This window comes from Equus asinus, chromosome 23 (genome assembly GCF_041296235.1).
Source record: "Equus asinus isolate D_3611 breed Donkey chromosome 23, EquAss-T2T_v2, whole genome shotgun sequence".
Classification (NCBI taxonomy): Eukaryota; Metazoa; Chordata; class Mammalia; order Perissodactyla; family Equidae; genus Equus; species Equus asinus.
Genome location: NC_091812.1, coordinates 67,392,978 through 67,415,722, shown reverse-complemented (window position 1 = coordinate 67,415,722; position 22,745 = coordinate 67,392,978). Strand labels below are relative to the sequence as shown.

Genomic DNA, 22,745 nt, shown 5'->3' with positions numbered 1-22,745 from the left:
TCATCCACGAGTCATTCCTAAGACTGATTTTAGCATTTTGTGTTTTAAAGGGTAAAATTAAGCACTTAATTACATACCATTGTAAAGAATACATTTTGTTTCAAAACAGAAAAATGTCTATTCTTTAGTGTGGCCAAAATAAAGAAGTACTTATAATTCCCAACATTTATTGTGAGAAAGAAAAAAAGCCTTTTACTGTACAAATAATAATTGCTGTTCGTAAACCATTGGGACTTTGCTGAAGTTCACAAAGAGGCAGCAGGAGTCCCCCTCTGCTGTCTGTGTCCTGGGTCTCACTGCGCTGCAGCGAGCCATCGCTGAGGGGTCCATTAGCATCCGTGCTCCTGTTGGTGCAGGACCTGCCGGATTTGGGTGGTTGGTTGTTACAGCACGAGTGTTTCTGACTGACGTTATATCGTGCACATATTTCTATGTCAGCAAATATAGATCTAACTCATCATTTTTAAGTGGGATTATCTTGTATTTTTGCTGTAATTTTCGGTAAACAGTTTCCTGCTTATACTTAATTTGGGGCTGTATAACGACCAAAGAGAATGGCCAAGTGTGGGTTTTCTTTATTCTGTAAATACCGGCTGTGGTGGTGAAGAGCAGGTCTGAGTCAGGCCTAGAGGTGAGTCCTAGTTCTATGAGTTTCTGGTCACGTAATCGTGACAAATGACATTCTCTCCCTGGGTGTTAGTTCTCGTCTAGGCAGGGTCTCCAAGGAAAGCAGAAACACAGGACTTAGCTGACGGGGTGGCTGCCCGGGGGTGGCAACCACAGAAAGCCACTTTCACCCCATGGGGCCTCGCCAAAGGAGCCATGCGTGGGGTCACCCAGCAAAAGCTGCAACATCCTCCAGGCTTCCCCCTGACACAGGCACAGTGGGCATCCACTCTCCACCCCTCGTCCTCAGTGGTGGAGTTGTTCATCACACCTCTCCAGACAGGACTCTGTGTTACAAGTGCACAGACACGGTAAAGGTGTGGAAACGTGACCTGAACCCATTTTCTCCTCTTGCCCGTTGCTCGTAGGCAGAAGGTTCATCCACTGCCTCTTCGGGCAGCCAGCTCGCTGAAGGAAAGGGGAGCCAGATTGGCACTGTCCAGCCAATCCCGTGCCTCCTGTCCATGCCCACCAGGAACCACATGGACATCACCACCCCACCCCTGCCCCCTGTTGCGCCTGAGGTGCTGAGAGTGGCCGAGCACCGGCACAAGAAGGGGCTGATGTACCCCTACATCTTCCACGTCCTGACGAAGGTACGTGCAGGCCCAGGGGTGGCCTCCTGCCCTGGTTACTCCTGTGGGGGTGCCCTCCTGCTCGTTTTGGAATGGTTTTTTATCTTGTAAACTATTTGAAACAAAGTTCATTTCCCCCTTCTTAAACTTGGAGGAAAAAAGATGAAAACTTACACCTGTAAATAAAATAAAAGAACAACTTGGGAAAAGTCTCACTTTCCCCTTCAATTTAATATAAAATATTTTTGAAACTTCTAATTAATATGTTGTTTTCTGACTTGTAATTTTATTCTTTTAATTTCTAATTTCAAGATTTCTCACCCCGTGGTTACGCGTAGTGTCAGCTTTAGTTCCGATGTCACATACAGTCTGATTTGTCATTGTCCTAGAAATGCCCCCTTCTGAGAGGCTGATAGTGCTTCCTGCACTTTAACTCGTTCCTCTACCTCCCTGAGGGTGATTTTGTGGCACGTACAGCAAGAATGGAATGCAGGATATTGTAACATATGCATAGTCAGAAAACTCAGCTATCCCTTTACACAGTGCCATGGTTTTGCATCTTAGTGTCTGGAACGTGTGCTTTAGTAGAGGCACAGTGTGGCATTGGTTGTTTTTGAATCTTGGCGTCTTGAATGGATTTAAAATTTCCTCAGTGATTTGTAGTATTTATCCGCATAGACCCATAGGTTAACAAGTTACGTTGGTGACCAGATTGCTCACGTAGAATTGGCTTATTACTACCATGTATTTCTAACCTGTTTTCATCAGCATCTACGTCACCATATATAATCAGGCCTTTTTCTTCCTATTTTCTGTAATCCGTCTGTGGTTTGTAGAATGGAATCAACAAATGCAGCAGTCACTCCTGTTCCACAGCACTCCCAAGTGGGACTTCAGCCATTAATTGAGTAATCTGAGCACTGCTTACTTTTATAACTTAAACGACATGGAGAATAGTTAGTCCAGCACTGTTTACTCAGCTCCTTTAATTTGTTTTTCAATTGTAATTGCCTCCTAGTCTCATCCGTTATTTTTTGATATGGGTATGCATGTATGTCCCTTTTCAGATTATGCTTGCAAGGTAAACATTTTATTTTTCAGGTCCAACATAAATTATAAGGGTAAGTGAAAAGTTACTGTTGTGGAAAGAGAATTTTGCTAAGTTTAAGGGAACCCAGGTTTTTGGGAGAGTGCGCCCTTTCCCTGGGGGTTGTTTGGGATGTAAGGTCCCTGGACCAGCTGTTTCCGCCCCGCCCACACTGGTAGATCTGACTCGGGACAGTCGGTTGGATCAGTCTGAGTGACACAGACTGACTGCCCTCCTCTTCAGTGCTCACCAATTTCAAGGGCAAATACTGATCAGATGACTGAGTTTGAGAAAAGTGAACTCGACTGTCTTTTCAGATTTTAAAATGCCACTTAGAAGTTTTCAGTATATTAGGGAATAGAAGTTTTCAGTATGTTAGGGAAAAGTTTAGACTCCAAAGTACATTGCTTCCTGCGAGCTGAGTAGCTCTGGTACTAAATTGTCCCAGCTGAGACACCTGCAGGGAGGCGGGGCTTCAGAGCCACACAGAGCCAGGAAGCCTCGTCACAGTGAGAGGAGGTCCCCCTAGGGGAGTGCACACCACGTGGAGCTACTGGGCTGATGAGGAGGAGGGTGCTGAGGACAAGGGAAAAGACCAATTTGAGGACTAAATTTATGTGAAAGTGCAAATGTTATGAAATTATTATTAAGAGTGTATACCAATAAATTTAATGGAAGGTCATAAATATATTTTTGTGTTACGAATATACATAAAATTCCTTGCAAAATCTCTTGGTGTACCTGATGCCGTAAAATATCTAAGATGGGACGGCAGAGTCTACAGTGGTCAGGTGTCTCCTGGTGGGTCCTGCAGCGGAACCCCTGCCGTGTTGGCCATGGAGCGTGAGCAGAGTGGACTCCTCATGCCCAGCCCTTGCGGCGTGCGCACCCTCCCACTCCGGAGACAGTCTGCCTGGGCCTCTGCGTTCACCAGAGCCCGCTGCCTGCCGAGGACTTTAAGCAAATAGCACTGAAGAGAGCTCTCCTAGGTAGATGGCTTCTGCATGTGGTAATTTTCATGGAAGAGCTTGGTAAAGAAAATTTGATCATTTTATTTTCAGGTTTCATCCATTTCCTGGATGTCATATAGGTCATTGGAAATTACAAGTTCATTTCACGTGACCGTCTTGACGCAAATAAAATCTGCAAGGCCTCAGGATCCTCAGGATTTTCTGTTCTATTTGTTGTCTGATGTTACCTGTCTAGATTACTTCAAAGACTGGGATCATCCACGTAGTTTTCTTTCATTCTTGGTTCCAGATTAAAAATAAAACAGTGGATTTTATTTTGACTCTTCGAGTGCGTATTTTGACTACAAACTGTTAAATGAGCTCTCCCTAAACGTCTCAATGTAGGCAAGTTGTTAAGCAATTGCTGTGGAATAGAATTGCAATGTCATTAACTGGGGGTAATGCAGTGTATTTCTGTGAGTTTATTGTAAATTCAACATGAAAAATGTGCAATATTATTCTGCTTTCTTCCATGCAAAGGGTGAAATCAAAATTGCTGTTTCTATTGAAGATGAAGCCAGCAAAGACCTGCCTCCCGCCGCCCTGCTCTATAGGCCAGTTCGCCAGTATGTTTACGGAGTCCTGTTTAGCTTGGCAGAAAGCAGAAAGAAAACTGAGAGACTTGCTTTTAGAAAGAACAGACTTCCACCAGAATGTATGTACTGTAAAATCCATTGTTTGTTTTCCTCGGTACTTCGTAACCTCTTGTGCATTTTCTCAAGCCTTAGAAGGATCATGACTGAGCTCGCCCGAGTGCCCCGTGTAAAGGAGGCGGGCTCGTCGGGGCCTCAGGAAAGGAGGATGAGCCACGGGCTTTTTTCACTCACTAATGTCCGAGTCATGTTGTTTACTTGGTAAAATGTAAATGGCAGGTTTACGCTTTAAACGGAAGGTTGATCTGGAAAGGGTGCTGAGGATCACCATGCTGCTGTGGTTCCACGTCGCAGGCAGGGGCCAGCAGCGTCTGCTCCGGTGTCCACAGGACAGGGCTCAGTGTTCTGGGGGTTCTACCACTGTCCTCTGGCCCCTTCTGTGCAGTTGGTGTGTCTCTGTGTACAGCTCTGAGTCTGAGAGGCCCGGGAATGACTTTCCTCGGAGACCTCCTGCTGGCTGCCTTGGGGGGTGGGAGGGAAGCGTTGTGTGAAATGTTGGCCAAAGTTGAGGTCAGAGCCTTTTCCATCTTCAGGTGGGCCATTGTGGTACAAGTCACTGTAGTGTGTTTAGTGGGAAATACATACAGTCTAAGATAATGTTGTGAACTGCAGAAATTGTAGATTGACTAGACCATCCTTCAAACTAAGGATATTTAGTGACTGATCACCTGCTTGTCTGGCGGGTCAGCGCAGGCCTGGTGACGTGCAGCTGACCAGCTCAGGGACGAGGGTGGGCATGGGTCTCACCTGTGGAACTCTAAACTAGGGAGATCCTGGCAATGCTGAAACCCCAGTTCTGTGGAGTCGTAGGTTTTCTGTTTGATTACCGTGACAGAATTGTAAGTCTGTAGGCATTTAACATGAAGCATCCGTCACAGCCCTTACTCGAGGGTAGCTGTCCTGGGAGTGGCTGCTGGGCTTGTGTGATGGTGACTAGAAAGAAGAGCTGATGCTGGCTCCGCAGGGCCTCTGTCAGGCTGCAGACGCCACATGAAATGCCGCATGTTCTACGGATGCTCTTCAGAGGCTGGTGTGTCCTGACGTGCACCCTCCTCCTCTCATGCTATGTGACTCCTCTGCTCAGAAAGGAGGACCTTCTTACTTTGCACAGGGCGATCAGTTTCCTGTTCCCCCTCCCAAGCCACCCTGGCCCCACAGCTGTGTCCCCATTCCGTTCCTCACTGGCCCCTTGGTTCTGCTGGGCCTGGAGCGTCCAGTGCTGCAGGATTGGGTGCAGCTCACTTCCTCTGTGTCCTTAGCCCCATAGCACTGCATTGCTTTCACAGTGAAAGGATATTCTTTCTTCCATTTGCTTGTGCATTCCAAAAACACAGTTACCTTTTTTTGGTGAGGAAGGTTGGCTCTAAGCCAACATCTGTGCCAGTCTTTTCTATTTTGTATATGGACACGACCACAGCATGGCTGACAAGTGGTATAGGTCCCTGCCTGGGATGTGAACCTGCAAACCCTGAGCTGCCGAAGTGGAGCCCACAAACCTAACCACTATGCCATCGGGCCAGCGCAACACAGTTACCTTTATGCAGCAAACCCCTCAGGTGTTTTCACTGGTCACAGTGTGGGGCCCTCAAGTGGACCCTGGGACGGGCTCTCCTTTACAGTGTTTTCAGCTTCATTGAGGAGCCTGGGTATGGCTGGTGTGCTCTGTTTGCACCGCACTGGTGGGCGGTGGGCATCCCTTCATCTGCTGTCGCCTGCTGTCGTGGTCTCCCCTCCAGTTTAGAGGTCGTGTTTCAGGGCTGAGCTGTGGGGCAGGCGCTCTCGGGTGAGGTCTCAGCCTTTCCTGCCCTGCTGCAGGCCTGTGGGTTTAAAATTTCGAGCACGCAGCTGGCAGCGTGCAACGTGCTCACTGCTCATTGGTGTTTTGTACGTGGTGGTGCAGGCGTCCTTTAGGGGAAGCAGAAGGCAGGGGAGGGTGTTCACTGGGCAGACCCACACCCTCTGAGCGCCAGCCAGAGGGAAGCCCATCGTGGTGAGGGGCTGAGTGCAGACCCCGAGGCAGGGCCTGGCGCTGTCACAGAGATGGTGGGTGCCGGCCCACCATGGGTGCACTGGCTGGGGCTGGAGGGCGTGGCGTGGGTGATGGGGAAAGTGGAGAAGGTAGTGTGCTCTGGGAGGAGTCAGGGCAGCTCTCTGAGTCTCTGGGTGTGGGGCCTTGACCTTGTTTGGAGGAGGCTCTGGGGACCCCAAAGGAAAGGGGAAGGAGGTATGCCATGTCCTCAGCAGATGGCATCTTCAGAGAATCCACAAGGTGCCTATTTACTTTCCTCCCTCTGCCTCCGTCCCCTGCCGCCTCGCTCTGCCTCAGGACAGAGACTATGTCAGGTTAGTGCTGTGTACCTGGGTCTCTGAATTTATCAGTGAGAACAGGAGAGTGGAGAGGGAGTGATGTGAGGGCAGGGTGGGGCCAGGCCTGTGCCCCTTTTCTTGGCGAAGGCAAGAAGCACTGGGTGAGGATCCCTCAGGTGTGGTTTGGAAAAGGGAGCCAGCTGGTAGGAAGGGAAAGGGCTGGGCTTGGGGCCACACTGGAGTGGGGTGCTTCTCTACGAGGAGGGGCTGAGGCTGCACTTGGCTGAGCGAGGTTTAGGAGCTGATACTTCTTCAGTGGAAGTAGGGTCTATGTCTGTTACTGCTGTGGGCATCCCTCTCAGAGGAGTGTCTGGCACTAATGAAGAGTGAGTAACTCATCCGGCCAATGGCCTGTCAGAGTGGAGACCCGAGACATGGTATGTGGGAGACGACCCCATGCGTGGGAGTATGTGACGTCGCTGAGGGTCTGTGAAGGGTCTGCGCCTGGCACGCTGTGGTCTTTCTGCTCGGGGAACTTAAGAACCTGGGTTTTGACTTTTCTGTAGGCTGGGGGAGCCTCTGAGGGTTGGAGAGAGTGATGTTTCTGACAGAAAGGGGGGTGGGCAGGGATGCATTGCTGAGCTGAGGCAAAGGTGAAACCTCGAGATGGGAAAGGAAGGGCGGTCCCTGTGCCCGCTGCCCAGATGGAGCAGCGTCAGCCCCTGGCACTTAAATGTGGCCTCAAGGAATGTGTTATGAAAGTGCCGTTACGAATAAAAATTTGCCCCGGGACAGAGGGTGTGTCGGTTTGACCTGAGTGTACAAGTTAAGAGACTTGTTTGGCTCTGTAATTACAGTGGGTGAGATTTTCATATGTGGCTGCAGAATCTAGGCCTTTTTAGGGAACTGATAAAATTGGACTTGTTTCATGCATTGGTTACATTAATAAGGGAAAAACAGCCTATAGGACAGGTTTTTGTCAGTGATACGCGTCGCTGATTATCACAATAACTGGAACCCCAGCTCTCCACAGGGAAGGATTTCATCCTGAGAACCTGCCGTGAGTGTTGGGCCTGAATGCCCCCAGCCTGCTCAAACCTCCTGTGAGAAGTCGGTCTGTGCACTGTGGACCTCACATCTGAGTAACAGCGCGTGCACTGATGTGAGTCCCCAGGACCAGTCCTTCGGTTCCAGCTAACTCTGACACAGACTCTGAGGATGCCACTGGTTTACGTATCTGTGCCTGAAGCAGCTGCCAAGTGACTGCGTGTTTTAGTGTTCCTCAGGAGAAGATGCTGTGGCTTCCTGACGCCCTGGATAGATGGGGAAATGACGATGAATGACTGTGGTGAAAGAGGCTGACCGGGAATGGTCTCGGGAGTTCTTGGCTGACGGGATTTGAAGGATGAGTCTGTGGGAGTCTTGTTGGACCCACAGTTGCTCTTGGACCATACGTGGATGAGGTGGATCTGTGATGCTTTGCTGGAGATTCATAACCCACGTGCAAGCACACCGTGCGGTCCTGGGCCGGTTTGTCCTTCGTGTGCCCGCTGCCCTGCCGTCCACGTTGGAGTCTGGTCACCGGACTGTGCTGCGTGATTCGAGGCGAACTCCTACCCTGTAGGTGGTGCAGCCACTTCTGGACCTGAGGGTCTCGCTCCAGCACGGCTTCAGAACACGTGTGTGCAGATGCGTGTTCCTGGTGAACTCACCGCGCCTCTTGAGTTTCCCCGGGTGGCTTGTTGTCAGAGACAAGTAGTCCAGGGCATAGTGAAGTCTACAGCGTTCTTTAAAGACATGGGACTCTCACTAGGTTTAAGATGTGTGTCCCTTGGGAAATCTAATCTCCTGGTTAAGGCTTAGGATAAAGTGTTCCTAATCCACCATGAATTCTCATGTGACTGACACAGTTTCATCTCTACAGTCATATGTTTAAAGTAGGATGTCTACAGTCAGGTGCTGAAAAACTTCCAGCCTGTCAAAGTCCCGTTGAATTCTGTGCTGGCGGTTTATTTTCTCTGTCTCTCTGTCCATCCCTAGGTTCTACTGTTTTACTTTTAGGGAATTCATCAGAATGCTGTTTATTATGGCAGAATGCTACTGAAGTCACTGTGGTGGAATTCCAAGTGCCACGGGGGGAGCAAGCGGAAGCCTGCAGGGAGGTGGGACTGGGGAGCTGTCTCTAGCTGTGGGGACGAAGGCTGGGCCTGGAGATGGGCGCTGGGGGCTGAGCTGGCCCTGGCCTGGAGGCCTTCGTGGGTGGAATCCAGATGGGCGACTGCTTCCCACAGGCGCTTGGCCCTGGAGGCGGCTCTGCCTTTTTCTGCCCCTTGGCCCTTCTCCCTGGAGCCCCCTCAGTGCCCAGGGTTCCCCTGGTAACCCCCGAAGGTGAAGAAGGGGGTCAGCTTCTGGAAAGACTGCAGGATAGGAGGTTGCCTCATCTGTGGCTGAAGAGTTAAAAATCTGGGAAGTAAAGCCCAGTGATTTGCACATTTTAAAATTATCGTCCACTTAACGAAACTGACCTCTGTTTTCTGTAACAAGTCTCTGCAGTACCTCAGAATTAAGTAAAATAAAGTAGATGAATGTAAATTATAGACACATGAGATGAATTTATGGAAATAGGAAGCAGCTTTATAGACTGCCAATACTATTTTTATAAAGGGTTTTCCCATATTGATTCTCTGCTTTTTTTAACTATCAAGAAAAGCCAAAAGGAACATTGATTTTTCCTGCTCCAGTTTGCTTTAGAAATTTTGTTTGTGCCAAATAATTGGTACTGCTAATTAAAAATAAACTTTAATCTGTTCACTGTGGGTTATATTATAAAACAGAGTACGTTAACACAACAGTATTAGTGGGCTGTTCAAATACGTGTGAAAACTGGTTGTCATGAACATTTCCCCGTGATTTGATGAAAGCTGTTCTAGTAATCTGAACTTCTTTATTCCACAAAGCTTTCCAGGAGTAGCGTTATTGAACTGCCTTTTCCTTTCAGAGCTCTGAGTAGCCGAACTCCAGAGACCGCCACGCAGGGGCGGTGCTGTGCTTGGGTTCGTGTTCATCACAGGTCTTTGAACTTCTGAGCTTCCAGTCGACCCAACTGGGGAACGTGAAGACTAGGAACCACGTGTATCTACGTGTCTGTACTGCCGAGCTCTCCCACGTGCCCTCCTGAACACATGTGTTTCTGTGGACAGTGGGCTGCCCCAGCCTCAGAGATTGAAGGCTCAAGGAAGGATTTCAACCATTGAGGGCGGCGCTCACAGAGGCGCAGTGAGGATGGGAGGGCTGGCGGGACCCTGCTGCCTGTGCACAGCGCTCCCTGGAAGGTACCGGCAGTTTTCCTAAATTCAGAAGGAAGGAACAGCTGTCATTGCACCCATTTTTCTGTTTCTGCCCTGATATGAAGGACTGGAGTTCTGTTTTTATTTATTTGTGTGGTTTTGGGTTTTTTCCCCATAACCCCAGGAAAGCTCAGCAAGTAAAGCAATGGCACTTCTCTGACTACCCGCACATGCACGGACGTAGACCATAGGCCCAGTCAGGGGTGTCTGGGCAGCCATTCATCCCCATCTTCCTTCTCACCTATACCCGTGTTGCATGCTACTCTCTCGTCCGCAGCCCGAGGCGGCCACGCTTGCTGAGCACCAAGCTCCAGCCTGAGCTGGGAGACACGCTTTGTTGTGTGGCGCTCCAGGTGGCCACTGCCGGTCAGTTGGAATTGGCTTATACAATGAAACCTCCTCATTATTCCCAGTCTGGAATGGATCCCAAATCAGCGTTACACAGCTGGCTGGTTGTCGTGTGTTTAAATGTGATATTGGTAGAAGATGGTTAACGTCTGATGGAAAACACTGGGTTTTTACTGGCAGCTCAAGTGTGACAGTATTTTATGTCCTGAAGTTGTATTTTAAACAGGTGTTTTTGGTAAAGAAAGTGCCTTATAAATCTAGCCTCCGACACAGAAACCTGTGCCCTGGAGTTGCTTTGCCAGTGTAATGATTCGGCTTATTGTGAGTAAGGAAGACGGTTTGGTATTCAGTCTTTTGAAGTGGTCTCCCTCTTGAAAAGGTGCATTTTCCGAAAGGCTGAGATAAATGTTTGTTGATGGTGATGTACGCAAGATTTCCTCGTGGATGGCAGCTGGATTGGCTCGGCGCTGGGATTCTCCTGTTCTGTCTTAACCAGGCAGCATGAGCACGTCTCCCCAGGACGGCGCCATCAGAGAAGGCCGCGTACCACACCGCTCTGGTCTGAGTCCCGGATGTGTGTGCTCAGGGTGTTCTCCTAATCCACTTGTCCCAGACCGTCCCAGTAATCCGCAGATAACCAGTGTTTTCTGCAGAAATGATAAGAGCCCAGATTACTTGCTATTAGCTGGCTATTTTGCATCTGCCCTTTCCCATGAACTGAAGTTCGGGGACTGAGCCCCATTCCTGGGCAGCAGCCACCTGGGAAGAAGCCCAGAGCTAGAGGAAGAGGAGGTGCCGTGCGCGCCCCAGCTGCCCGTGCTCTGAGCTTGAAGCTCAGAGGCTGCTGCATGTGAACCCGAAAGTGGGCTGTGCCCTGGAATTCGTTACTTTGTAAAACACCAATCTTGAATTAGTGAATCTAGCGTGAGGAGCCTCCATGACATCAGTTGATCTCACGTAGTTGTAACTGTAGCAGGGCGCCAGGTGCCTCTGCTCCTCCGCAGCAGAGAGCTATCTTCGTGTCTGGTCCCAGGCTCAGACTCCCCCACCTCGCCTGGGCAGTGGGGTTCAGCCCCTGAGCCTGGGTGCCACGTGCCTTGCTGTGTCCTGGCCCTGCCTGGTACACAGTAGGGGCTCAGTGAATACTTGCTAGTGACTGCCCAAGGTTCCATGGCTGTGAAGTGGTGGTGTACACAGAAGATCTCCAGATGTCTGGGTGTTTAAAACCAGACACACGCATGTGAAAAACAAAGCACGTCGGGAGCAGGTGGCCATGTGTTGCTGCACATTATTTTACCAGATGAAGATGTATTTTCCGAGTTAGATTTGATCTGTTCTTGTCATGAGTAGTGCAGACAGGCAACAGAAATGCTTAGAGCAGTGAGCAGGAGTTAACACACGGAGCTGCTTCTCAGCTTGGTGTCCCGCCCTGTCCTGTGCTCCCGGTGGGCACTGACTACATGTCCCTGCTCTAGGATCCGGGCAGTCATTTGTCTGGGCGTGGGAGTTCTTAAGCATCAGGTTGGTCCTGGGGCGTACAGCATCAGGCCAGGTAAACTCAGGGCACACTTGGGGCCTTCTGAGCCCCACCTAGTGTATAGGGCACTCCAGGCCACCCTCGGGGGGAACAGACCCAGCACCCCGACCTCACTCACCTCTGATGTACCTGGGAGCATGAAGTTGTACGGTCTGAGCATTCTGAACTTAAGAATGGAAGTCCTCCACCCAGAGTTTATTTCTAGAATGAAGAGCCTTGATAAAATGAAATGATTGGTAAAGATTATAAAGGAGAGGTGAGGACAGAGCTGATGAAAAGGAAAGAAAAGGAGGAAGATGAAGATTGACTTAGCAAGAACACCTAGCATGAGAAAACTCACCGAGTCCTGACACTATTGTGGAAGTGTTTGAAGATGCACTGAACTCGTACTCTGTGTTCGTGTGTGTGTGTGGTGGGTATGCACGTGTGTGTGTAGTGGATGGGTGCGTGTGTGCATGTTGGGGGCGAAAAATGAGAGAACCTAGATTAACTGGTTCTACTACCAAAGATAAAGTCTAATCAGTTCTTTTAAATAAATCTTTGCCACCAAAATGAAGATGTTTCATAGAAAAAATAGATTTTTGCCCTTTTGGGCATGAAAATGAACTTTGTGGAGTAACATAATCAAAATGTAGCAATTGGTTAATGACTCATTTTGTAATCTCCCTTCCCCTGTTCTTCTGGGGCTGAGAGGGTGCCAGCCTCTGAGACTTTGGGGCAAGGCGGGGGTGGACGCTGCCTGAGGGAGGGAGGGCCCGTGGTGTGACGGCGCCTTCTGCGTGCGGTGCTGCGCGGAGCGGTGTGACTGCAGCCTGTGGCAGCTGGAGGGTGGACTGGATTGTGAGTCCAAGGACGGAGTCTGCTGGACCATGGGGACTTTGTGCGTTTCTGTTTGGCACCTAAAATTACTGATAAATACAAAGATGCATGTATTTATATGTACATGTATATCTCTGTTTTGACGTGGTAGACTTTAAACATTTTAAGTGTTTTAAATTTTCCTTGAACGTTTTAACACTGAGATATTCAAGTGTAAATGAAAGGGATTTGCCAGTGACAAGGGTTGCTCTGCTGGAGAACTGACTTCAGCAGCACCCAGTTCCAGCAGCCTACTCCTGGGAGGCGGGTCCCGCGAGTGACTGGTCACGGTGCCCCCCCATGCGCACGTCCCCTGATTTGTCTGGGGTGGGCTGCGCTTTTCCTCTTGCTGACACAGGGTGCGTGTCCAGGTATCTGACCCTGGACATTCTTCAGGACATTTGCAGAGATGACTGTCTTGCCTGACCCTGTTTAGAGTTGGATAGAGCTAGAGATGAGCCAGTTAATCACTTCGCTTTGTCAGGATTTGGGTTCTTCCCAGCCTCTCAGCTGCCGTAGGTGTTATTTTAGGGAAAATGAGCCGAGGTGGGGAATGGTTATTTGGATGGAGTTGCCGTGTCGAAGGTCACATCAGAATCATGGTGCTGTCCCAGCTGTGTGCCATGCGAAGGCCGTGCCTGGTCCAGGGGGCTCGCTGGGCTCTGCTTCAGTTCTGCTGTTTATTGACCAAAGTGAGCTAATTGTTACTTAGGAGATGCACGCCCACCTTTTCCTACCAATTGCCTGTCAATTGTGGGCTCAGTGCGGTTGGGGAAGACTTGTCACACTTGTGTGCCTTATCTTCATTGCCTTCCCCCATTGTAGTTTTCCCTTAATTCATTTGGAAATTTTGTGGGAAAATGTGAATGTCTGTGTGTTTGATAGTGGTAAAACAACTGTAGATAAAAGGTCACTGTTTTGTATTGTATCAACTTAGAACTTCTTGCTTTTTTTGAGGTGAAATGGGGAATTTTATGCTTTGTCTTCAATCTTGCTGAACAGAATTACGGTATGCTGATGTCACCGGGGACTTCAAAACACAGAATCTTGCTTCTGCTTGCTGTCTTACTAGGCTTTTGGGGTCTCGCCACATTGTAGTTTGTCCTTGTTAATCTTTAAAACAGAGTTTAACAGTTACGTTTGTTAAAGTAAGAAGTCCTCAAGGAAAGTGGCTACCAAATGCAAATTATTTCTCAGATCTAACTAGTAAAAGTATTTATCTGTGTAGAAAAAGATTAGCCATCTAAATTGGATTTTCCATGGATTTCCACGATAATCACATGCTTCCATGAATTATACCAGTTGATATCACTAAGACTATTAACGGGTTTAAAATATTACAGCAAATTTTGTGTAGCATCCTTGACTTATGCATACTCGTTATGTGGGGAATCCAGTCATGATTTGATTGAGACCTGTGTTGGTGGCCTGACTAGAAATCTGAAGGAGCCACTGAAGTGCGCAGAGTCGAGAGCACAGTGTTCAGACGGGAGGATCGGTGCCCGGTGGCTTGCTCTCAAGGAGGCATTGCTACATGAGAGTGGCCTCTCGAGACTGTAGTTCCTAGAGCGTTTATTGTGTTGGGCTTCACGCCGTGGGATGGGCACAAATGGCGCTCCTCTGCTCTCTCTTCCTGTAGTCTCACCGGTGATCATTAAGGAGTGGGCAGCCTACAAAGGGAAGTCTCCTCAGACCCCGGAGCTGGTGGAAGCCCTCGCCTTCAGGGAGTGGACCTGCCCCAACCTGAAGAGGCTGTGGCTGGGGAAGGCCGTGGAGGACAAGAACCGCAGGATGCGGGCCTTCCTGGCCTGCATGAGGTCGGACACACCCGCCATGCTCAACCCGGCCAGTGTGCCCACCCATCTCACGGTGCTGTGCTGCGTCCTACGGTAGGTGTGCCTCTCGGAGACGCGTCTGTGTGACATCACTGGGGGCTGTTCCGGATGAGGCATGCTGTCTTCGTCTCATGTTTACACCTGCTGTAGAAACGCAGGCCGTGTGAATGCCAGGTGGGTTTGAATTGATGCCATATGATGTGGTAACAGAGTAGGTATATTTGTGAATGTGTGTTTCATTTAAGTATCATAATGATTTTAAACAGTTTATCCTTTAAATTTTAAAGGTTTTGAAGGCTCTCTGGGGGCTATATCATACAATATATGGAATTGTTCTATGGAAGAACGTACTTTTCTTCCCCTCATTTATCTGATCACACGTCCACAGTATGGACTTGTGGCGGCTATTTGATTTCTGTGGTTATAACCTGATGTGTCCTTGTTTGTTTGGTTGTTCACATTATCCCAGCTCGGGCCTTGGGAGCTTGTTCAGTGGGCTTCTGTGTCCTTTGTCCCCCCAGTGTGTCCTTTCTTTCTGGCACCATCAGAGGCCCAGGTTCATCCTGTGCTTCCCTGCCCTGCGCAGAACCCGTTATGTCTGAGGGGCCGGCTCCTCTCCTTGGAGAGAGGGATTGAAAACCCAGCTCTGGGCCCTGTGTGCTTCCAGGCCTTCTTGGCCAAGGGGTCCTGCGTGCCTGTCAGACACTGTTGGCATTTGGGAGATAAATTGAGTTGACATGCATACCTGAATCAGGTTCATTAGTTTATTCAGGGTTTTTTTTTTAACCAGTTTCAAACTTAGGAAAAATTTGCAAGTATAATACAAGGAGCTCTTTTACCCCCAGATAAGTGAGTGTGATTTTCAAACAAACAAGAACACTTCCCTGTAGAACCACAGTATAGCCATGTGAGCATCACCACCATCAGGTCCCTGTTTCTTTTCTTTTCTTTTTTTTTTTTGAGGAAGACTAACCCTGAGCTAATATCTGCTACCAATCCTCCTCATTTTTGCTGAGGAAGTCTGGCCCTGAGCTAACATCCGTGCCCATCTTCCTCTACTTTATACGCGGGATGCCTACCACAGCATGGCTTGACAAGTGGTGCCATGTCCACACCCGGGATCCGAACTGGTGAACCCTGGGCCACTGAAGTGGAACGTGCGAACTTAACTGCTGTGCCACTGGGCCGGCCCCCCTGTTTTTGTCTTAACTTCAGGGTCCGGTTCAGACCCTCTCTTGGCCTTCAGAGGTGAAGTCTGGGGGTCCTTCAGCAGACATGGCGGAGGGCACAGCTGCCCTCTGCTCCTTGTGGTCTCGTCTCGGCCGTGGGTCTGTGCTCCGGCCACGTGGCCGAGGGGCTGTCTGCAGGCTTCTCCAGCGCGGCTGCTCTGTCCCCTTATAATTGATACAAGCTTCGTGGGAGGCAGTTTGAGAGGGTGTAAACACTGCTGTCCTCAGAGTTCAGCGCATTTATGTTACGTGGACTTGCGGCTGTCTTCTTCAGTGGCTTGCAGTCCACTGCTGCCCTCACTTGATCTGGTGCTCGATTGTCAGCTCTGGGCTTCTGTGTCCTTCTGATGTGTCTCGTCATTCTGTGAGCACTTGCTCACTTCCCTGCAGAGATGTCTGGCCTCACCAGAGATGCCCTTTCTCCCGCAGCCGTGGTTCCTGGTGGTGGGGCAGTCAGACACCAGGCTCTTCATAGCCGCTCGCTGCCCCTGGGCCCGTGCAGTGTGTATGAGGGTACACAGATGCCTGTGTGCTCGACAACTTCTGGTGCCTCCAGCCTGCCCATCCTAGCTCTCCCTCTGCTGAAGACAGAGCCTGGGGCCCAGCTGCCCCCGGGCCCTCACTGCCTCTCACTGCCCCAGACCCAGCTGTTGCAGCCCCTGGGCTGGACCCCCTCTTCGGGCCCCTCACCCCCCTGGGTCTTGCCTGCTCAACTCTGGACGAGGACAGAGCTCTAGTGGGGTGTGTGTTTCCTGCAGTTTCTTAAACTCATAACAGACTTTAAGGCCAGTGACTTATTTAGGAACCTTTCCTTAATTAAATGAGGTCGACTAAGTGAGCACAGTGTGGCAGTTTCTCATCTTTAGCTCCAGTGAGGATTAACTAGTGGGAAAGACAATTTCTTTTTTTTTGGTTTTAGAATCTTATGTTTCCTCTAATGCAAAATTCATTTACAGGCCCGGTTTTATCAATAAAAATCTTATATTAGCCAAAAATTTAAGATTAAGACTTTGGGTGCTCTGAGATCCAATTAGCAGTAATAAATTTGGCTACTTTGTTTTTCTTTCTCTCAAGTTTAAAATGATGTGTGGCTTTGAATCTAGTGGGGCAGCTGACTGTCCTTCTTGAACCTGACCCACAGCTTCCGCCAAGCCTGAATGAAGACGTGGTGCTGCCCTGAGGCTCGTGTAGCTGCCCTCGGACGAGGTGGCCCTGCATTAGTGTGGGAGGAGCCGCTGTTGTGTTGGTGGGAGCGAGGCACTGAAGTCGTTTCATTCTCCCTGAGACGGTGGTACCTTCACGTCTTATCTGTCTGTGCTCTTGCGTCGTGGGGCGCTGCACGCCCGAGGTGCACAGACGGGGCTGCTAGGTGGCCCTGCTGTCCTCTTCGCTTGCCTCAGTCCTCGCGCCCCTTCCTCAGCCATTACTCCAGAAACAGCTCTGCCTGTTTTAGGTCCCTTCGTAAAGTCTTCCCAGATTTTAAAATTGTCCTGGTCCCCGTTTTTAAGACAATCTTTATTGATTTTTTGTGGTGGTTTATAAAAAAACGTACTTATTTTAGAGCTTGAAAGATTAGTAAATATGACCAGCAGTCTCAGGAACTGGGAAGGGTTCGTGTTGGAGTGAGCCTTGGCCTTTGCTTGTCTCTGTGGTGTCGAGAAGCTGTGGGGAGCACAGTGCAGGCCCCCGGTGTGCAGGTGGAGGCCAGATGACGTGGTTGGTCGTGACGAGACTGTCGTGTGTGCAGGGTGGGCGCATGGGGCCAGGGAGCTTCTCACTTGGAGACGCGCAGCTTCAGATCCTGAGAGGAGCTCGCTGGGGAGATGAGGCAGAGCAGCTGTGGGGACGAGTCCAAGGATCTGGGGCCAGGACACAGGCTGGTCCACTTGCTTCCATTGAGAGAATCCGTTCTGCCTGCTGCATTTTGGGCCATGGGACAAGCAGGTGAAGGAAGACAGCCTGCGCGGCCTCTGTTTGATTGATGGGCATCACCTACTAAGAATGTGGGGACGGGCTGAATAGGAGGTTTGTAGTTTCAGGGTCAAGAGTGGAGGGCACGGCAGGGGCCTGGCAAGGTCGAGCAGGGAGTTGGTGCCTGCCTCTGAGGGCCTACCGAGGGTGACTGGGGCGGGGCTGGCAGCCCAGTGGTCTTTTCTGGAGAAGTTGCAACCTGTGATGGGAGAGGGTCTGCTGAGGTCAAGTGGCCCTGCTGGAGGTCAAGTGCGTGACCCTGGGCCTTGATGGCTCGGGCAGGGCAGGGTCAACCATCTCAAGGCCAGGCTGTCATCCACAAAGACTTCTCCCTTTCTTTAATCTTTTTTGTTTTTTTTGCATAATTTCAAACTTGAAGAAATTGTAAGGTTAGTACAAAGAGTTGGTGACTGTTCCTCATCACCCAGGTTCCCCACACGTTAACGGTTTTTTGGGGGTTTTTTTAAGTGTGCTTTTTTTTTGGGTGAGGAAGATTGACCCTCTGCTAACATCTGTTGCCAATCTTGCTTTCATTTTTCCTCTCCAAAGGCCCCGTACCTAGTCGTATATCCTAGTTGCAAGTCCTTCTAGTTCTTCTATGTGGGATGCTGCCACAGCATGGCTTGGTGAACAGTGTGTAGGTTGGCGTCCAGGATCTGAACCAGCAAAACCCTGGGCCGCTGAAGCAGAGCGTGTGAACTTAACCACTTGGCCACGGGGCTGGCCCGACATGTGAACATTCTACATGCGGCGTTCTCCTCTTCTCTCCACGGGTCTGTGTGTTTGTTCTCAGTCCCTTGACCCGAGGTTGTGGTGCGATGCCCTTTGCCCTTGAGCTCTTCAGTGTGTGTCTCTTGGAAAACAAGGATGTTATCAAAATCAGAAAGATGATGCTGATGCACCTCACCTACAGGTCTCACTCGCATTCTGCCGGTTGTCCCAGTACTGTCTTTTATTTGCAACAGAGTCTTGGCTTGTGCTGTGTTCAGCTGATGTGTCCTCTCAGCCCGGCTCCCTGTCTCCCTTCAGCTGGACGTCTGTAGAGGGAGCATTGTCTGCTGCAGACCAGGGCTCTGCCGATAGTCCCTTGTGAACGGACGGCTGCGGCCGCCCCAGGACATCGTGGTCAGCCCCTGGGTGCAGTTTGTCAGCCTCTGCATAGACTCTGTCTCAGTCTAGATTTGTCCATGTTCCTTCACGGTTGGAGTCCGTTTCTGTGTTTGTGGCAGGCACACCCAGCGGGGAGGTAGCGGTCTCCTTGAGGTTTCTCTCATGAACTCAGAACCCACACATTACTTAGTGCTCAGTATGACCTTACAACAGCAGTCAGGAGGGCAGGGGAAGACGCAGCTACGTCTCCAGAACCCGCACCGTGGAGACCGCAAGGGGCCAGATCTGAGTGGAGGTTCCAAGGAGGGTGGAGCCTTCCCAGGGTGAGGCCGGGAAAGACAGACGAGGCCCTTATCCCAGAGCTCACATTCTCGTGACGAGACAGACTGTGTGCCCAGCTTCCCTGCTTCTGAAGGGCAGTGAGAGGAGGAGCGATACGGGAGACCACAGACACCCTCACACCTCTGTGCTAGGAAACTTGAGGCCTGGGGAGAAGGCATGGGAAAGGCTGTCTGGAGAAGACTGAGCAACGTGGAAGAGATTGAAAACAGTCAGTGCTCAGAGGGGAGCAGCGTGCACAGAGGAGCTGGGCACAGGGAGCGTCAGCTGCCCTCACCTTGCTCCTGACTGCCATGCCCTCGGGGTGGGCTAGCAAGGGAGCTGCATTTTATGGTATTTCACCGTTGTGTTTATGTATGCGCCTCTCTTTGTGTACACACTCCCTGCTCTCTCTGCCTCCAGAAAGGCTCGGCCAGGACTCACAGGGAGAAGGAGGTAGAAGGTAACTGCTAAAATGTAAATAGAAAGCCAGCTGGAGAAATAGCAGGTACTCTAACCAGGGAGAGCCGTCGTTGCGGTGGCTGCACTGAGTACTAGAGTCTCTGCTGCCAGGAAAACCAGGAAAGGTCTTGAGAAGACCAGGCGTCCCCAGGATGGTCTTTTTTCCAAGTCACGGTTTGTAAAGGAGTGCCTGGCCTGGGCTGGTGGAGGGCTAGCGCTTCACGGGTTTGTAGGATGAAGAAGCCATGTCATTTGTAGTTGCATCCTCCAGGGAAAATAGGAAAGCTGGGTAAGAAATCCATGCAGGCCCCTCAGCTTGTGTCACCTGAGTCTCCCTAGAACCTGAACGCCAGGTTGTGTGTGTGACTGCTGACCGCTCATCCTGACCCCAGACCCTCTGTCTTCCCCGCTGTAGGTACATGGTGCAGTGGCCCGGAGCACGGATACTGCGTCGCCAGGAGCTGGATGCCTTCCTGGCCCAGGCATTGTCCCCCAAACTCTACGAGCCTGATCAGCTGCAGGAGCTCAAGGTAAGGGTCAGCCTCAGTCCTTGGCGTGGGGGTCCGGGAGACACAGCTGGCCGCACTGGGCAGCACGCTGCTGGTGTGAGCTTGGGAGCCTTCCTGCTCGTGGAAAAGGTCGAGTCTGCTCTTGTCCGATAAGGACTTTCCCTTGTTTACCTGTGGGTGTTCATTCTTGTTTTCACATCAGGAGGTAAATTGGCTTTTATTTCAGGTGGGATCCCAGACCCTGGGAGGGCTTGGTCTCAAAGATTTCCTAACATCTGGCCAGGATTCTTTTCCTTATTTCGTCCTGTTGTTCCTAATTGCCACACTCGTTTTCTCTGAAAAGGAGTCTTTGCCCTCCTGGTGTTGTAAGTCCCTTTAGAAACCACTTGAGGACCACGTGCACCTCCTCCGGTCCTCGTCGCATTTACATCGTGTCCTCTGACTCCTGTCCACTAGCTCCCTGTGTTCTTCCATGGTTTTGACAAGTTAATTTCTCCACGTTTCACCTGATTTCTGGTGTGCTCGTCTGCTCACTGCACGTGGATCAGTCACTGTGTTCGCATGGCTGTACTTGCTTTCTAATTTCTACACTAAATTTTAGAAAGTTTAAGACTTTTCAGAGGTAGCTAAATTAGTGGATCTGCCTTTTCTTTTTAATGTACAGGGTTTTGGTTTTTTCTTTGCCATTGGTTATTTATTTGTTTATTTTTTTACAAAATTTAATTTGTAATCCAGTAATCTCTTTTGACAAAATCGCCTTCACTTTTAGATCTTTTTGCCCTTCCTGACAAAGGCGTGCTTTCCCTGCAGAGGAGTTTCAGGCTCACTTTACAGATTTTCAGTATTCTACAGTTGGGGCTCAATAAATTTCTGGTTTCCGCCAAATTATCGAGTTAAATTCAGTAATTTAGTGTTGAGTGACCCTCAACTGTGCAGAGCCCATGTCATTTGTGGTCACCTTAGGCTTTTGATGACTTTGAAACAAGCTAAATAAGACAACAAAACCTAGGAGAATTCACCTCAAATTGTATTCTTTACTTTGTAGATTAAGCTTTTCTGTTTGTTAGATGGAAATTATTGTTACTTTTAATGGTTTTGAATCTAAGTTTCCGTTGTGGAATGTTTGGCTGGGGTCCCTGGGCGAGGCCCCCCTCCCCTGTCCTGGGCTGGTGGTGCCATCACCGCCTCGTCCCCACATGTGCTCAGGGGTGTTGGAAGTACTGTTGCTGCAGTGTGGTGCCACCCCTCTACCTCTGCTTCCTGTTTCTCTTATTTAGATTATTACATCAGTATTGACATCCCAGTTCTGAAAATCAGACCGCCAGGTATCAGGTATGCCCACCAAGCCTGTTCACCATCAAGTTGCTTTACTCAGAGTTCATCTTCTCTCCCATATCCTTTTCATTTTTGGATCAGCACAGAGGATATAACTTTGAAAGACAGTCCCACTGTAAGCTTTCATTTTGGTTCTTTTGAGGTCTTAGCGCTTTCATGGTTTCCCCTGATCCGTATCTACAGCAGGCGTTCCCAGAGCCGTGTTTAGAAAGGCCCGTGTCATGTGCAGTGACTTCAGGCTCGCCACGTGCCTCTGGCTCTTGCTGGTCTGAGGGTCTGCGTTCCCTTCACCAAGGACAGCCTGCACCCTCAGGGCTGCATTCAAGAGCAGCATAGATCCCGAAAGAGCTGGAAGGGAACACAACAGCATTCGTTCAGGGGAAAGGTAGTTGTTTTTTTTTAAGATGAAAGATCCTCTCAGCTATCAGATTGAGAACATCAATTAAATGCTATACAAATCCCTGTGCAGAGCTGAGGGTCCCAAAATTCAGTGATAGAAAAGTGAATTTTAAAATTGCGTTTTCATTTAACCATAAAGTTGTTTTGCTATATCAAAAGCAATGACGGAGCTTTTCTGTGAGCTACCATCTCACTGTTGAGGATATAGTCAACTCTTGATTTCTGCTGCTGTTCCGGGGCCGGGACCCAGGGCCTGGATTGCCCAGACAGTTTTTCTTCTCCCATTTTTGTCCCCTATGTGCTTTGAGAATAACGTAGAGAAGAGAAAGAAAAGACCCAATTCTGACAGCGTGGCCTCTTGTTGGCTTTTCTGATGGGAGGTGTGGTGGGAAAAGATGTTGAAACCGTTAGCTAAAGTGACTTGTAAGAGGTTTGTCTCAACCGCCTGCCGTGGCCATGAATGTTCAGTGTCCAGCGTGGCTCCAGGACCCTGACGGTGGCTGATGGCCCTCACTTTTCCCTGGTGTATTTCTGAGGCACTGCTGCTGAGTCCTGCGTGAATGTCAGTGCTGACTGGGTGTGGAGGAGGGCGTGCCTCTGCACAGACTGACCTCCGTCTAGTTTCTTTCTCTCTTGCTTGTGACGTCGCTGTACCTGCCTTAGATTCTCTTAACAGTTTCACGTGCCAGGTGCACAGTATGAAAGATTGAAAATGGACGGCTTTAAAGACAGTATTGGGGCGTGTAGCATGTCTGTGAAACCTGAAGGGGTTATGTTGCAAATCGGGAAATAGGACAGATTAAAGTAGGATTCTGTTAGGAGTTGGACAAAGTCACTTCCCTGGGATTTGCTTCTTGAGCTAATTGGCCTGAGATTAAATTCCATATTCCTGTTTCCTAAAAAGTCAGAAAGTGTTGTCACTGTTTTCTCTAGTTGAGGAACTTTGGATAATGTTGAATATTTTATCTTACTTGGTATAAGAGAATGAGGTTGGAATGTGAATAATGCAGCCAGTTCTATCATCAAGTTCAGGTTCTGGCGCTGCCAGTGACCGGTTTTGTGGCCTTAAGGTCTCTGTGACTTGGTTTCTCCATGTATCAGACGGAGTACTAAGAGCAACTCCTGTGTATGCGGTGGCTGAGATGTAACGGAGATGATCCATGTGAAAATCCAGAGTGGCATCTGATAT

General features: G+C 49.6%; 1 protein-coding gene across 2 annotated transcripts in view; it reads left to right on the top strand.

The window, feature by feature from the left end:
* Window positions 1-22,745, top strand: part of FAM120A (family with sequence similarity 120 member A) — a 110,755-nt gene that overhangs the window by 70,040 nt on the left and 17,970 nt on the right. For both annotated transcript variants that reach the window (XM_044756744.2, XM_044756746.2), the window contains exons 9-12: window positions 1,035-1,262; window positions 3,819-3,993; window positions 14,028-14,277; window positions 19,729-19,843. In XM_044756744.2, the coding sequence (XP_044612679.1) occupies window positions 1,035-1,262; window positions 3,819-3,993; window positions 14,028-14,277; window positions 19,729-19,843 (768 nt within the window). The remainder of the gene's footprint in view (window positions 1-1,034; window positions 1,263-3,818; window positions 3,994-14,027; window positions 14,278-19,728; window positions 19,844-22,745) is intronic.